We start from the raw sequence: 16,407 nt of genomic DNA, 5'->3' as shown, positions 1-16,407 counted from the left end.
CCTGTGTTGCAGTTCCCTGCAAGGTGACCTGGTTCTGGGGGATCGGCACGGTGACCCAAATACAGGGTCACTCGGTCCACTCACTGCAGACACCAATATGGTGGATAGCAAATGGCCTTTATTCAAAGGTTTCAGGGGTATTTATGGCTTTAGGCAGTTTGTGTCACTTCCTTTGGCCTTGTCTTGGGTGTGGCTAGGTAGCCAAGGTCAACTGAAGGTGAGGAGGGGTCTTCCTGTCTACCCGTAACAGCCCAAGATCTTCCGGCCGCAATTCCTAACTCTCCCACATTTCCCCCCCCACCATGATTAGTAAAAATCTCATAAAGTTATAAAATGTAAAGGTTACAAAATTTCATGGGTTAGTAGGATCAGTGTAAAATCGTAAGTGTGTTAGTAACTTTAGCATGCTTTAAAGTAATTGTCGGCGCTTGAGAAACAAAATGTTAGTTGTTTCTAAACGCTTTTTAATGAATAACACTAGTTTGTCTAATATGCAAGGCCCGAAGATTAGGGTTAGTAAGATTATAGTGATTGGGCCTATTAGGGTAGAGATCAGGGTGGTGAGCCATGGAGACTGGTTGAACCACGACTCGAACCAGCCCTGTTGAGCTTCTCTGTCCATTTTTCTTTGGTTGAGCTGGTTTCTCAGTTCGGCCATGGAGTCTCTGATGACTCCGGTGTGGTCTGCATAAAAGCAGCATTCCTCTTTCAAGGCAGCACACAGGCCCCCTTGCTGCATGAACAAGAGGTCCAGTCCTCTCCTATTTTGGAGGACAACTTCTGAGAGTGAGGAAAGGGATTTTTCCAGCGAAGAGATGGATTTCTTGATTCTTTGCAGGTCCTCATCGATGGTCATTTGCAGCTGGGACCGTCCTTGGTGTTGGGTCGCTAGGGCTGAGACGCCTGTGGCCGTTCCAGCTGCTCCTAGGCTGAGCAGCATGGCTATAGTTAAACCTGTCAATATTTCTCTTTTGTGGAGATGGCTGGTTTGTTTGAAGAGGCAGTACACTTCTTCATCTGAGTGGTACAGGACTCTAGGAACAATCAGAACTTGGACACAAAAGTCGTTAGTGTGATCGAATTTTTCCGGAGACAGATCCACATCTCCGATGCAGCTGGGATCACCCACTGGAACTTCCCTCCCTTGAGTTTGCCAAATTCTTTGCAGACACTGCCCGTCTGCCTCTCCAAGGTTGCATTGCCAAAGCATTTGCCTTGGCCCGTAACATGACTTCGGGTGATGCCTCTCCGGGGGGTGTCCCATCTGCATTGGCGTGGATTGTTTGACTTTGAGAAGATGAACGGGAGATGGAAGGCAACACCTTCGTAAAAAGGGGGTTGTGCATCATAGCATAACCAGCATGATTCTGTGAAGTTCGGGTTGGACTGATTTAACGATATGAAGGTAGCATTTAACACGTTTATGAATGAATTGGAAAGGTTCGGTTCGGCTAGGGGACTGGATGGGGAGATTAGTTCTGAGTTCTGCGTATCGGGGCTAGAACTACTGTTAACTGCGATCTCTTCCTTGGGTTTGTTCGCTACTAGAACCAGATTGGGTCCGACTGATTGGGACATAGAGGCTGGGAGTCTGATAATTTGCACGTTCACCCACTCTTTCAACCCTTGAACAGCTACTGCCCATGTTCTGCCCGTGGTCCAACTGGGGTGATCTGGCTGCAAAACTGTCATGTTGTAGTTAGTGCATTTCCGAAATTTAGGGATTTTATGACTGTTTCGATGGAAATTGCCGTGGAAAAAGAAGGGTGTTTTGCAGCCGGTAGGTGCCCAGGTGAACTGCAAGAACTTGTCGGGCTCTTGTGGATCCCACCCAGGCCCTGACGATCTGGCATCTGTAACAATGGTTTCGCAGCCCCAATGCCCACAGTATCCCCACCCTGGGTGATTGCAGTAGCTTTTTCCTGAGTTTGAGGCTGGACACCAGTAGGATAGGTACGTTTGTGTGACTTCTGGGGAATGGGGGTCTACCTTTGGTCGTCCCAGAAACAGGTCGGTAAAGTGGAGTATGAAGGATGAGGTGTTTGGTGTGGTGACTCCTTTGAGCACCTTGCCACTGCTAAGGTGTCGCATGACCCACCTGAATGGCTGATAAGGGTAGTGGTCTGGGCTGGCTTGCCCTCTGGCGACAAGCCCCAACAGCAAGAGCACACAGAAACACTGTTGTTGTTTGGGTCTCACCCGCGCGGTTCTCTTGGGCACTGCTGGATGGCTTGGCGGTCCGTCCTCTGGAACGGGGATGTATGCGTCACGAGGACGCCCCACGAGCATGTCCTGTAAACAAAAACTCTCAACTCTCATCAGTCTCGTTCTGCTCATGGTTAAGATCGGGCTTGATTGACTTAAGCGGACACCATTTAATGTGCCCGTCCTTTTTAACAGCCGCATATCCCTGCCCCGTGAGCACCAATCTCCAACCCTGTTCCCACTCCCCCAGTTCGTTTTTGATCACCACCCGCGGGCCCTCATCTAATGCTTGAGGTGCCCAGTGTTTCTGAGCTGGACTGTTTGTTTCATCCCCCCTAGGGTATTGATTTAATGCTAGCAGCGCTGTTGCCAGGATGCGCACTTGGTCACCCAGGGGAATGGCATTGGAGAAGCTTTCTGCCTTTGCTAGCACTTCAAGCTTAGCTTTCAGAGTCTGGTTTGCTCTTTCGACGATGGCTTGTCCAGTGCTGTTGTATGGGATGCCCTGCACTAAGGCGATGTTCCATTTCGAGGAGAATGTCTGGACTGCCTTTGAGACGAAGTTTGGGCCGTTGTCTGTTTTGATTTGCTTTGGAACTCCAAGCCATGCCATGGCTGTCAGCCAGTGTTGGATGGTCACTTTGGAGTCCGTCTAGAGATGCTGTGTGGCCACAATCATGCCGCTGTACGTGTCTACAGTAACTGCGAGCCACGCTCGAGGTTTCAACAGCTGGCATTGTGTAAAGTCTGTTTGCCACACTTCTGAGGCTTTGAGACCTCTGGGGTTGACACCACTCGACCATAGTGGCGACTTCTGGCAATGTGGGCACGTTGTAACGACGTGCTTTGTGTCTGTGGTAGAAATTCCGCACTTTTTTTGCAAGCGCTTTCGCTCCGATGTGAAGGGTTTCGTGCAGCTGACGAGCTTCTTTCAGCGTCCATACGCCCTTTGCTGCGGCGTCAGCTTTGTCGTTGCCTATCTGGTAGAACCCTTTGATCGGGTCGTGGCTGTTGACGTGGATAACTGATATGGTACCTTTCCGTGAATAGAGTGCTTCCTCCAGCATCGTTGCCACTGGGGACGCTGACACACCTGGTCCGGACATGGCTAGGCAGAGTTTTGCCACAAATATGGAGTCAGTCACGATGTTGAGGTGTTCTTCTGGGAACAGTCCGCACGCTAGTGCCACAGCTGCTGCTTCAAGCTGTTGGACTGAAAGTGTAGGGTCGGTCGCCTTGACACATTGCCACTGTTCTCCTGACTGCCACACTGCCACCGCGGTGGAGGTCTGCGATGATGCATCTGTGAAGATGGTTGGCCCTGCCTGTGGTCGATCAACCACCTTGGGTGGTAGGTCGATATCGATGACTGTGAGCAGCCGAGTCCAAGGGGGTTTCTCAGCGTAGCGAATTTCTCCTCCAAAGCCTGTAAGGGCTATGGCTAGATATTCTGATATTGTTATTGACTGCGCAGAGAGCTGTTTGCGGAGAGGCAAGCTTATCTTGGATGGCTCGATCCTAGGAAGGTCACGCATGGTCCCTTTTTTATTTTTGCACTCGCCACCTCAAAGCCATTCGTCCTCAGGGTTTCGGAGACGGTTGACACCAGCTGGTCCACTTGTCTCGTGGTTGGTGCTGCGATCAGGATGTCGTCCATGTACTGCACGATGGTTACCGTTGGATTCCTTTGCCGAACAGGTGCTAGCGCTCAGTCCACGGTAATTTGGCAGATGGTAGGGGAGTTGAGCATTCCCTGTGGAAGCATCCTCCATTGGAAGCGTAGATTAGGCCGCTGGCTATTTGGGAAGGCGATGGAAAAGGCGAAACGCTCTTTGTCGTCTTCATGCAGGGGGATAGAAAAGAAGCAGTCTTTGATGTCGAGCACTGCACAAGGTTGTCCTCTCGGTATCATCGAGTTCATGGGTAGTGACATTTGGACAGGTCCCATAGGCTGGATTCGCTTGCTCACCTCCCGCAGGTCGTATAGGAGACGGAAGCCTTCACCAGACCGCTTAGGTATCACGAAAATTGGAGTGTTCCATGGACTTGTGGAGTGTTCTATGTGATTCTTGTGTAATTCACGACTAACCAACTCTAGGAGGGCAGTTATTCGAGGCTTTGACAGGGGCCACTGATCGACCCACACTGGGTCAGCTGATTTCCAAGTCAGCTTGATGGGCAATGGTGGGTATGCTACAGTGGCCCCTAAAATAAATTTGTCACCCTAACATCCAGCAGGGCAAGGGCATCTCTTCCCAGTAAGGGTGGACAGTCCGACATCATATATGTAGTGACGGTGATGGTTCTTCTTGGTCCTCTCTTGGTGCAGAGGGTCATTGACACTGGTTGGGCGCTCTTGTGGGCTCGGGACAGCCCTCCAACTCCGCCCACCATGGGGGCTGCTTCTAGCTTCCATGGTCGAGGCCAATGTATGCCTGGGATGACGGTGACATCTGACCCTGTGTCCACCCAAAAGGGAAGGCAGATGGCCGAGTCGTCGGAGCTGTTGTGGAGACGACACACTACCCACACAATCAGTGGGTGCTTGCCCACCTTCGCGGCAACGGCCACCCACGGGTCCCGTTCCCATGCTTTCATGGCCAAAGCCACCCAGGGACCTCTTCCCCAAGAGGCTGTTTGTGGTATTCCTGAGGCACAGGTGGGTTCAGTTGGACCACTGGCTGGGCAGCAAAGTTGGACATTCCCTGAGGGGTTGGCAGTGGTGGGCACGGGAACCCTGTGCCCCATTGAGGGTTGCTGTAGCTGGGCCGTTGCATGTTCCCAGTGGGAGGAGGCTGGATACGGCCCGGCTGCCCCCTCCCTCTGCCGTTTCCCTGATGCTTGGATCTGCATTCCTTAGCTACGTGCCCTTTCCTACCGCATGCCCAGCACGGTCCCCGAGGTTTCCCCTGACAGGGGGGAGCAGCTGCTGATGGGTGTCCTAACCAGGGACAGTTTATCGCCACGTGCCCACCCTGGCCACACTTAGTGCATGCCATGACACTCGTTATTGCAGTGTGAACTGCTGCTTGGATGGGAGCTAGGTGTTCCTCCTTAGCCACATGCCTGATCATGGCAGCTGTGTTAGATCCCTGTGGCAGTGATCTTAAAATGTCCTTTGTGGCTGAGTTACATTGTTGGCGTAGGCACTCTGCCAGCACTGGACCTTTTGCCTCTGAGGGTAGTGTGGAGGCGTCCAAAGCTGACTGCAGACAGTCCACAAACTGAGTGAAACTTTCACTCTCACTCTGTTTTATTGTAGTCCAAGGTGAAGGCTTGGCTACTACTTTAGAGGCAACACGAATGGCTTCTCGGGCAGCCCGAGTTGTTGTCATAATCTCTGGGGCCCTCAGGCCTTCTGCCTGTGCCTGGGGGGTGATCATTGTAGGGTCTGTGCCCATTAGCCTCTGTATGCTGGAGCCGTGCAGTGGGTGGTCTGCCCCTGTTACCAGGGCTAGCTGTTTAGTACAGTTATCTTCCCACTCTTGTTTAAATAAAATCATCCCTGCCCCGTCAAAAATCATTCGGCAGGTCTGCTTAATATCAAAAGGTAACATGTCGTCCCCCCAAAAACGCCATCAATTAGAGTTGAAACCATTGCCGAATTAATCCCCTTATCCGCGATCGCTTTAGTAATCGCCTGCACCTCTTTCGGGTTTACCAGGGAATAGAACCTTTGGTTCCCGCCGGGTCCCCCCACCCGGACCGGAAACACCAGTTTCGCTGACGGAGTCCACTCCGCGCATGCAACTTTTATTTTCCGCCAGTCTGTAAGTAGGGTTCAAGTTTTCCCTGATGTCCCCTTTACCCATGCGGGAGCGCTGTGGCTAGTTGCCTTGCGTGCCGCTGCCGTTCTTTTGTTAGAACTCGAGTCTGAGTCGGAGCTCCCCGACCCCCGCTCCGAATCCTCCGGATCGGAGGTCGACTCCGAGTCCCAGTCGGAAGTCGACTGCTCGGACGCTTCCGGACTGCTCCGCCTTTTTCCCGGGCTCCGACCCCGCCCCTTCTGGCGGGGGTCGGACCGTTCCCTCCCCCTGGGGTCCCCCCGCCTCCTGCTGGGGGAGGTCCTTGCCCTATAAGGACCGAAAGTGAGCTGAGCGCTCTGATTGGTCATACGCTCCGGCGCGGGGGCCACCCCGTTCCCCCTCTCGCCCGCGCATGCGTTGTTAAGCGGGCTGACTCCATTTCCGCCCGGCGCGGCTTCCTTTCTGCCCTGAACACACGCTTCCCCGCCATTTTCAAACGCATATGGAGGGGGTGCATTTTTGTCCTCCCCTTCGGGGCTCGGCGGTTTCGCCGCCGCCCTCACCTCCTCCGTGAGCTCCTGCCAAAACGACCGCGCGTCCTTCCCCCCCTCTGATGGTATGCCGATCTGCTCGGAGGGGTCCGGCGTTCACGGCTTTTCGCCGCCGGTTTGTTCTAAGTCCTCCGCGGTCTGTGTCGCCGCTCCCACCCCCAGCTGCGGCGTGGCCAGCAACCACGCTTTCGCAGCTTGCCAGGTGTCCTGCTCATTTCTTGCCTTTTGCAAGGCTTGCACAACCCTGCCCCATGACTTAAGAGCTTTTCCCGAGCCACAGGACATGGTTTCTTCAGCTAAAATCTTAGTACAATGGTCCCATTTCTCCGGATGGAGAATATCCACGGGGCTATCTATCGCCTCTAATTTAATAAGCTTCGAAATAGCGAGGCATAAATCCTTGAGTTCACAATCTATTCCCCACTGAACGTGCATTTGGGTTACGACCTTCGCGACGACTTCCATGTCCCTCACTGGTCCGGGAGCGTCCTCCCCGCCGCACTAGACCCGCTGTGCAGCCGCTGACCCCTGTCCAAGCGATTCCCGCACCCCGGGTACTGGTTCCCGGGTTTCGGCACCATCCCTGCCGGGGTGGCTGTCCCCTCGCTGGTGGCTCTTTGGCCAAAGGGGAAGGAAGCGAGGTCAGGTCTTGTCGTCATGTGTTGGTGGCCCTTGGTGGGGGCAGGGTGACCAGAAGCTGGGCACAGGTGGTGGGCAGGATGGGGACAGGATGGGGACAATACTGGGTGGGACAAGGTGGAACATGGGCTTCCCAAGAGTGGGGGGCTCAGTGGGATTGGGGAGCCAGGGATGGGTGTTCAGGGGAATTGGGAGTCCCAGGGATGGCATCCCTGGGAATGGGGGTCCTGAGGAGGGGGAATCACAGGGGATGGGGCCATGGGAATGGGAGTCCCCAGGACTGGGGGGACTCAGGGATGGGAGTCCCAGGTAACGTGGGCTCCACGGTCATGGAAGGAGGGTGCTGGGGGAATGGGGGTCTTGGAAGAACCAAGGCCCTGGGGGAAGGAGGATTTAAGGGGATGGAATTAACAGGAGAGGGTTCCTTGGGAATGGGGTGCTGGGCCATGGAGATTCTGGGGACTGTCAGTACTGGGATGGGGGTTGCAGAGACAGGGGGCATAAGGAATGGGGGTCCCATATTTTGGTTCCCACAAGAATGGAGGTCCCAGGGATGGGCAGTGGCTGGGTGAGCCCATGGGTCTCAGCTCCTTCCCTGGATCCCTCAGATTTTGGGGTGACCCAGAGCCAGCACAGCCCCTACAAGGTGCCAGCGGCCTGGGGGTACTCCAGTGTGCTCTGAGTCTGTGTCCCTGCACCCCCAGTGACTTTTGCCCTCTATATTTCCATTTCCATTGTTTTATACCTCAATTTCACAAGCCCCCAGTTCATGCCCTAATGATCCTGGAGAGCAACCGAGTAGTGAATGGGCTGGGGGCAACCCAGGGTGGGGGAAGAAGGGGTGTGGGGCCTGCAGGGATGGCTGGGGAGGCTGTGGGGGATGGGGGTGTCTGGCTGTGGCCCAGAAACACTTTCACTTTCTCTCTCTCCTCCAGAAGAAGGAAGAGACCGTTTGACATGTTTGTGACAAGGTGGGGGGGGGGGGGGGGGGGCTGGTTCTGTCCTGGAGGAGCACATCTGGGGGGCTCCTGTCCCAGGGGGATCCTGTCACAGGGGGAACACATGCTGGCCAAGGGGGTCCTGTCCTGGGGCCTGAGCTCTGGGAGGTAGCCAGACTCCTCCATTCTTGCTCGTCCCCTGCAGGATCTGAGCTGGCAAGAGCATCTTGGGAATGGAACTCTGGGCATGAAGGAGCTCCCAGACTTCTACTTCGTGAAGCCAGTGGTTATCCAAGGGTGTGACCAGCCATGACCCAGCCCCACTGCACAGGGATGGCCATTGTCCAGCCCTGCTCTGCCCAGCCCCATGTGGCAGCCAGGACATGAGGATCCCCCCTGCCCCCTTGGCTTTGATTCTGGCAGCTTTAGAGCTGCTGCAGAGGTGAGAATTCTGTGGGGGAAAAGGCCTGCCTGTGGTTTGCTCAGCCCTGCAAGAAGCACAAACCCCAAAGGGAGCCTAAGCAGTGGCTCTGTGAGGGCCTTTGATGGTTTTCAGAGCAGGGCTGGCTGGAAACTCCCCCTGCAGGGGCAGCTGTGAGGGAACCAGTCCGGAAATGCAGCAATTGATCATTTTGTCCCTCTTGGTAGGGGTCTGAGAGAGCCCCGGAACTACTGCAAATCTCACACCAATCTGCTCAACAGCCTGACCTGGACCCTCCAAGTTGAATAAAACCTGCAGCCTTCTGAAACCTCATAGAAAGAATGCTTTGACTCAGGCTGTGGCCATGAGATAAGAGGTAAACATGTTGAATTATCGAGCAGGGGTCTGCTGGCAGCGGTGGTGGAGCTGTGGGGAGTGACCCTGTCTAAATTCCTGGTGTCCTAAAAGGTCCTCCATCCCTGCCCTCCTCACTTGAGGGTTTGCAGGAATTGAGGCATAAAGCCACCAGAGATGCCCCGAGACCAGCCTGGGGTCAGGCGCTTGCCTTCCTTCTTTCTGGGATCATGGGGAGTGGTCAAGGGTGTTGGGCAGGGCGTGTGCCTGGCCCTGGGACACTGCTACACTGCCACTGGGTACTTCTGGGGTCGACTGTCTGTCTCTGCCCCCAGACACGCTTAGGATGGTTCTTGCACGCTGGGCTTCAAAGGACGAGTCTGGACGCTAGGTTTTTTCGGTCTTCAGTATTGTTTATTATCTCTTATCTATAAAGTCCTTTCTCTGCCCGAAGGATCTGACCAGCACGGCAGCCAAAGGCACTCTGCCCACCCCTAAGGCGGCCGCATCTTTTATAACAAAAACTACGTATATCATATTTACTTTTTGTCCCCAATACCTATCATCTTCGTCACTAAGTACACCCTCACCCCAGACCAATCCACAAGTGCCAACACCACCCCAGAAGATGGAAGACAGGAAGAAGAAGGAAAAGCCTGGTGGCACACCCTGATTCCTCCATCTTGTCTCTACAACCCCCCTGTACCGAAACCCCAAAATTTGTGATTCACCCTATAATGATATCTTCCCTTCACCATTTACACCCGAGTGGTTCTCGCAGGTTCCATTTCCTCATACATCAGTGGCACATCTCTAGATGGATCAAAATCAAGCCACCAAGTGCTTTTGGCAACATTCTAGGACTCCCGAGCCCCCCAAGGGTTCTCTTGGTAGCTCTGGTCATCAGGAGTGATGTGCTGAGCTCCCACAGGCACTAGGATCAAACCTGCTGCCTTGGCGGCCTCTGCCCGCTCCTGGTGGTGGTGCTGGGACTGTTTGGTGTCTGTGAGTCTGCAAAAGGAGCGATTTCGCCTCTTCCCCCCGTTTTGAGGCCGCCATGGCCCGTGAGGGGATGGAGCTCGACCAGCCCGCCCCCTGCTGGTCAGGAGTGCTCCCTGCAGCGCTCCCTGCTGGCCCCGGTTATCGCTGCCACAAAAACCAACAGCGCTGCGCAGGAGGTAAAGTTCTGGGTTTGTGTTAATTGTTCTTTTCTGGTTTATAAACTTTTCCAGTCTCTGACACCTAGCCCTTTGCCATGGCCTGGTCCCCACTGCCCTGGCAAAGGGGGAGGCTCTGGAACCCCCACAGGGCCTTTGTGTCATCCTTGTGGGGGGAGCACGGCAGAGGAGGGGTTTGGGATAGGGGACAAGAGAATCCAGAGCCTCCTGAAGGCTGCTTTGGCCATCAGAGAAAAGAAGGTCCAGAGCCCTGCCAGGTTCCTTTGGTGGAGGAAACATGCTAGGGGAAACATCAGGCGTTTGTTCCTTTTTGGTGGCTTTCCCAGGAAATAGTTCCTTGTGTGATAATTTAGACTCTGAACCTTGTTGCTGTTGTTGTTGGTTTTATTCTCTTTCGTTGCTGTCTCAGGAAATTGTTCTTCTCTCAGCCCTTTGAGATCTTTGTGCCACCACAGGGAGGGAGAGGGGCAGTTTTTGGTTGCAGCACAGACATGAGTGAGTGCCCATGGGTGGGGACCTCCAGTGCCCCCCAGTTCCCCCCAGTGTCACAGCACATTCCCATAGATGTCACCCGGTTCCCGGGTCACTCCTGGGGTCCCCACAGCTCCGCATAGGTCACCTGGGGATCCTGGAGGGTGGTGGCACAGGGGGAACGCTGCGAGAGACACAGGCTGTGGGATCTGGGTGGGGTGACGCTCATGGGTGACGTGTTCCTCTGAGTGTGTGCCCAACCATACTCAACCCCTGCCCTCTTGGTGACCACTACGTGAGGTGGTACAGCACCTCCCCCTCCTCTGGGGGGGCTGGGAGAACCTGGGGGGGAGCCTGAGGGAATAAAGGGGATGTGGGGTTTGGAGTAAAAGGAGACAGTGTGGTTTGACCCCCACACTCACCTTTCCTGCTGCTTCCTGGCAGTTGCAGAGGAAAGAGGGGAGGGTTGACTGTGGGATCCCCAGGACCCTGACCCCTCTCAGGATTCCTGAACCCCTACAAGACCTTCAAATTCCCACAGGACCCCTGAGCATCCCTGAAACCCCCCAGAATTCAGGAACATCCCCAGTGCCCCCAGCCAACTCAGCCTCAAGAATGCAAAGCCCACCATGGACAGAGACACACCAGACACCCCCAGGGTCCCTGAAAGAACCCCCAACATCCCTGCAGGATCCTCCAGCACCTCCCCAAACCCTACAGCACCCATATCCAAGGTCACATTTCTGAGGCTCAGGGTGCCGCCGAATCGCGCTCCAACTCTGGGGCCTCTACAGCTCCCTGGGCCCCCCATCCCCCCATTATCACCTGCCCACACAGTGCCATAAGTTCCAGGCCAAAATGACAGCCACGAGCAGTAGCAGGAACAGAAGGGCCCCACCAACCCCTGCAGCAGCTGCAAGAAACAGAGGGGGATACATCAGGGTCACCCTGAGCCCTGGGGTTCAGCGCTCCCTGGTGGCCCCATGTGACCCCACCTGTGACCCAAGGTGAGCCAGGTGTCACCTCCAGGGCCAGATCAGGGCTAAGTGCCCGGAACACACAGTGCCCATCCTGTCCCAGCTGGTTGGTGGCCACGCACTGGTAGGTGCCTGAATGTCCCCCATCGATGTCCCTGAGCTCTAGGAGGGGACCCCGGGCCACCTCCTTCCCGTTGTGCCACCAGGTGAAGGTGACAGGTTATGAGCCCACCTGCACTGAGCAGCACAGGGTCACATTGTCCCCTGCGTGCACCTGGTGTGACAGGGGACTGAGGGTGATGGTGGCATTGGCCATGGGCACTGTGGCAACAGAGACAGTGCTGAGGGCACAGGGAGGGGCTGGCAGCCGGTGTTGGGTGGATAAGGACGGGGGATAAGTGTGTGGGGGATGTCGGGGATGGGGTCACACCACGGAGGGGTGAGGGGACACAGGGCAGATGCAGGGGGCCAGACTCAAGAAAGGTGTCTGGGGGATATGGATCAACCCAGGCAGGGGATCCGAGGAGGCTCTAGGGGCTCCCCGTGCCCATCCCGGCACTCACTGCGCACCGTGATGCGGAGCCAGGCGCTGCTCTTCCACACGGCTACCCCCTCGGAGCGCACCTCGCAGCTGTAATTCCCTGAGTGGGAGATCTCCAGGCCGGGCAACAGCAGCTGCAGGGACCACTGCGGGCTCCCCGCCACTTGCCCATCCCTGTAAAACATGTACAAGAGAGGAGCTTGGGGCCGCAGGGAGCTGGAGGTGCTGAGGCAGCTGAGAATCAGGGGGTACCCCTCAGTGGGCTCGGGGGGACCCTCCAGCACAGGCACCTAGAAGAGCTCTGGGAAGGAGAGGGGAGGTGAGGACTGTGACTCTGAATCTGCTGGTAAGTGGCTTTGGTGCCAGGAGATTGGAGTTCCAGCAGTGGGGGTGCTCACCCTAAGCTGTCACTGTCACCAGTGCCGACTCCCAAAACTTCTCTGATGCCCAGTATTTTAGCAGTGGTAGTGGCCACTGTTGCAGTGGTAGTGGCCACTGTTTTGCAGCTGAAGAGCGGACAGTGTCAGCTCAATCCCATCATGGAGTCTCCCCAGTTCCTTCCCCTTGCAGTTAAAGGACACCGAGGTGACCGTGTTGTTTTGCCAGCTTTGGCAGCGCAGTGTCACTGTGTCCCCCTCCAGTAGTGCCTGTGCTGACACCTGCAGCACCAGCCAGTCTGGGGGACAGAGGGTACCTGTCACACCTGATGGCAACAGGACCCCCTATTAGGTCACACCCAGCACACCAGAGGTCCCCAATTCCAACATGGGTATTCCCACTCTTCGGGGTACTCTGGGATGTCCCCAGAGTAGGGGACGGGCTCTCGTAACACAGGAGGTGACCCATGGAGCGGGGCCCCCCCAGAGCCCTCAGGGTCCCTGCAGGTGCCAGGCTGGGGACACCCAAACGCCCCTCACCGTCTGAGACTGTCACAGGGAGGCTGAGCAGCCCACTGCCGGATCTGTTACAGGTGTAGGTGCCACTCTCGGTGACAGTGACGTGGTCTTCTCCCTCCTGCCTCCAGATCTGCCCGTCTTTGTACCAGGTGGTGGCACCAGTGGTCCCCAAGCACTGGCAGGTCAGTTTCACCTGGTCCCATTTCACCAGTGGTACCCAGGGGGTCTCCACGAGGAGCTGGGTGGTCTGGGCACCTGCAGGTGACAGGGGACACCAGCCTGCCAGGGCCAGTGCGGGGCTGGGGACACTGGGGTGGGGACATGGCATCCCCTGAGGACTCACCAGTGAGGCCGAGGGTTTGGGCTGGAAGGGAGAAAGAACAGGGCTGGGTGGGGGTGGCATCATGGGGACAGAAGCACAGGGGCAGAGGGTGTGGGGGCTGTCCCTAATTATTCCCGCGGGGACAGCAGTTCTTGTGGGAAAGTGTGTCTGGGTGGTCCCCAAAAGATTTGGAAAGGCAGGGGAACCTGTCTATGCCACAGCCACCCGTGCACAACATCTCTGTGTGGCACCGACACCTTGGGAACAGGGACACTGAGGCCACCCTGGGCTGAGGCAAAACATGGGGACACGGTGGACACCCTGGGCACAAGGACACCACAGACACAGCCCATGCTGGCCCAGGTTCTCCCACCAGCTCATGATCCCATTCCCATGATCCCATCCCCTTGGCCACATCCTCACCGTTCTTGTCCCCTTCTGTCCCTGCATCCCAGTTCCCTTGTCCCTTTCCCCAGAGCTACCTGACCCTAAACGTGCCACTCCCCACACTCCTGTCCCCACATCCTCATCCCCTAATTCCCGCCCCACGTTCCTATCCTCAAAGCCACCCTACATCCCCAGTCCCACCAAGGTCCACTGTGGTTAACACGGACTGGCACTGCTGGCCTTGGGGAACTCAGGGGACCCCACAGCCCCCCTGTGCCCCCTCCCTTCCTCATCCCAGGGTGTCAGGCCCGTGCCTGGGGCACTCACCCCACAGGAGCAGCGCCACCTTCCCGGCCATCCCGGTGTCCCCAGCCATGTGGACTGGATGTCACTCGCTGCTGTGGCCACCGCTCCCCTGGCTAGGGGCTCTTCGGATGAAACGGAAGGAAGCGAGGTCACGTCTGTCCCCACGTGTACGTGGCCCTTGGTGGGGGCAGGGTGGCCACAAACTGGGGACAGGCTTGGGACATGATGGGGTATACTGGGGACATGGTGGGAAATGGGGTTGCCAGGAGTGGGGGCGTCAGGGGATGTGGCTTGCCAAGGATGGGTGTCCAGGAGAATTGGGGTCCAGGGGAATTTGGGTCCCCATGCCTGGAGGGATTCAGGGGTGGGGGTGCCATGGGAACATGGTTCCGAGGGATTTTGGGTCAAGGCATGTAGGTGCCAAGGTTGGGGGTGCAGAAGGAAAAAGGGGACCCTCAGGAATAGGGTTTGTTGGGAAGAAGCAGCCTGTGGGATGGGATCAAGGCAATGGTGGTTGTGGGCAATCGCAGTCCTGGGATGGGGGTCCCAAGGGAGGAGAAACCAAGGCAATGGGGTTCCCATCATTGGGTTCCCAGGGGAATGGGTGTGACAGGGATGGTCAATGGCTGGGTAGGCACATGTTATGAACAAAAAAGTTACCTGTTTTTTTTAAGAGAAGGGGCTGCAGAGTTTTGAGTTGAGCTGGGAATTGATTGCTGGCCAAGAGTTCTTTGTTAGTGAAATGTTGTAATCACCTCTTGAGTATCCTTAAGTATCGCCGTTTAACTCTCTATTGTGGAGAATTTTTGTTTTTCAGTACCACCCTAGCCTGCTGCCAGGGGGATGGTGGGGAGAGGGAGATATTTGCATCTCAGGAGACAAATTTAATGCAAATAAATTGCATTTGCATTTAAATGCAATTTGCATTAAAATGCAAATTTATCTCAAAACCCAGACTGCATTGGGACAGGACCTTCACCAAATCCTGGAAAATATCCCGAAAGAGACAAGACAAAGCAGAATTGAGAGGTCAGGGTGGTGTCTCGACAGCAGGGCCGAGGTCCAAAGCCGGCAGAGACGCTTGAGAACCTTGGTCACTCCTCGCCCCAAATAAAAACTATGCCAGTTGGACCCAGGACCCCCTGGACTGACAATCCAAACTGAAAACCTGTGTATACCCCCACTGCCCTTGCGAGGACAGGACTCCTGGCTCTGTTCCCTAGAGGACAGAGCTGCAAATCCTCCTCTTCTGAGTCACTGTTAGGAGCAGCGGCAGAACTCCGCGGACCTGCCAAAGCCCCCATTTTGTGCTGATCACTTTAATAAAGGCATTAAAAAGGAGGAATATCTCCTGCCCCTGTTTATTTCAGCACGGGGGTCTCAGCTCCTTCCCTTGGTGCCTCAGATTTTGGGTGATCCAGGGCCCAGCATAGCCCTCCCTGGGGTGCTCATTTCCTGTACAGGCATCACATGGGAGTCCTGGGTAGCTCTGCTCATTTCCTGTACAGGCATCACATGGGGGTCCTGGGTAGCTCTGCTCTGTGCCCTCCCCTGACCTGGACTTTTTCCTCTCTTTATTTCTCTTTTTTATTTTATTTTCCTCACTTTTGTGCCATGTCCCCTCTCTCCCTGTTCCTGGCTCAGCAATCCTGGGGAGCACCTGAGTAAGGAAGGGGTTGGGGGGACCCAGGGGAGAGGGAAAATGGGGATTAGTCATTTCAGGGAAGAGTGTGGAGGCTGTGGGGGATGCAGGTGTTGGGCTGTGCCCCCTCAACACTTTCACTTTCTTTTTCCTGGACAAGAAGGAAGAGGCCATTTGTGCTGAGAGTCAGCTGGGAAAGGGCGGGTTCTGTTCTGGGGGGGTAGAGCCAGAGGGATTCTGTCCTGGGGGATCCTGTCCCAGGGGGTGACACATCCTGGCATGGGGGAGTCCTCTCCCAGGGGGTGGTGCTTCTAGATATGTCCCTGAACATTCCTTTTCGGGTGCCTGTCCCAGGGATGGCACATCCTGGGGACCCCTGTTAATGCAAGGGTGGAGCACAGCCATGGCCCAGCCCCACTGCACAGGGATCTCCATTGGTCAGCCCTGCTCTGGCCAGCCTCAGGTGGCAGCTGTTATGAGTAAAAAAGGGTTACCGATTATTTTTTAAAAAGGGTTGCAGAGTTTAAGTTAAGCTAGAAGCTGATCGCTGGGCAGGAGAGTTCATTTGTTAGCTAAATGTTGTAATCACCTGTTAAGTATCAAGTCGTTTACCATCTTCTCAGCACCACCCTCCCCTGCTGCTGGGAGGATGGCATCCCCCCGCCTCACCAGACAGGTGGAAGGGATGAGACTTCAGGAGTCTATTCAAATTATCTCAAACCCAGAGTGCAACAGGAGGGGACCCCCACCAAATCCAGGAAAAGACCCCAAGAGCAACGAGCCAAAACAGAATTAGGAGATCAAAGTAGTGTCTGGACATCAGGGGTGAGGTC

The 16,407-nt window shown here is 55.5% G+C and overlaps 2 protein-coding genes across 2 annotated transcripts in view; both read right to left on the bottom strand.

Annotated features, from left to right (window-relative positions):
* LOC132340336 (Fc receptor-like protein 3) overlaps positions 1–14,022 on the bottom strand; it is a 377,484-nt gene extending 363,462 nt beyond the window's left edge. Inside the window, exons 1-2 of the mRNA XM_059871262.1 lie at positions 13,954–14,022; positions 13,261–13,281 (exon numbers count right to left, since the gene is read on the bottom strand). Of these exons, the coding sequence (XP_059727245.1) occupies positions 13,261–13,281; positions 13,954–14,002 (70 nt within the window). The 5' untranslated portion in view covers positions 14,003–14,022. The remainder of the gene's footprint in view (positions 1–13,260; positions 13,282–13,953) is intronic.
* Positions 99–7,076, bottom strand: LOC132340299 (endogenous retrovirus group K member 24 Gag polyprotein-like). The gene has a single exon (XM_059871191.1). The coding sequence runs from the start codon at positions 5,760–5,762 to the stop codon at positions 4,800–4,802; it is 963 nt and encodes a 320-aa protein (XP_059727174.1). The 5' UTR covers positions 5,763–7,076; the 3' UTR covers positions 99–4,799.
* Positions 14,023–16,407: the final 2,385 nt, after the last annotated feature.

This window comes from Haemorhous mexicanus, chromosome 31 (genome assembly GCF_027477595.1).
Source record: "Haemorhous mexicanus isolate bHaeMex1 chromosome 31, bHaeMex1.pri, whole genome shotgun sequence".
NCBI classification, from domain to species: Eukaryota; Metazoa; Chordata; class Aves; order Passeriformes; family Fringillidae; genus Haemorhous; species Haemorhous mexicanus.
The sequence above is the reverse complement of the archived record's forward strand: the minus strand, read 5'-3'. Positions and strand labels throughout refer to the sequence as shown.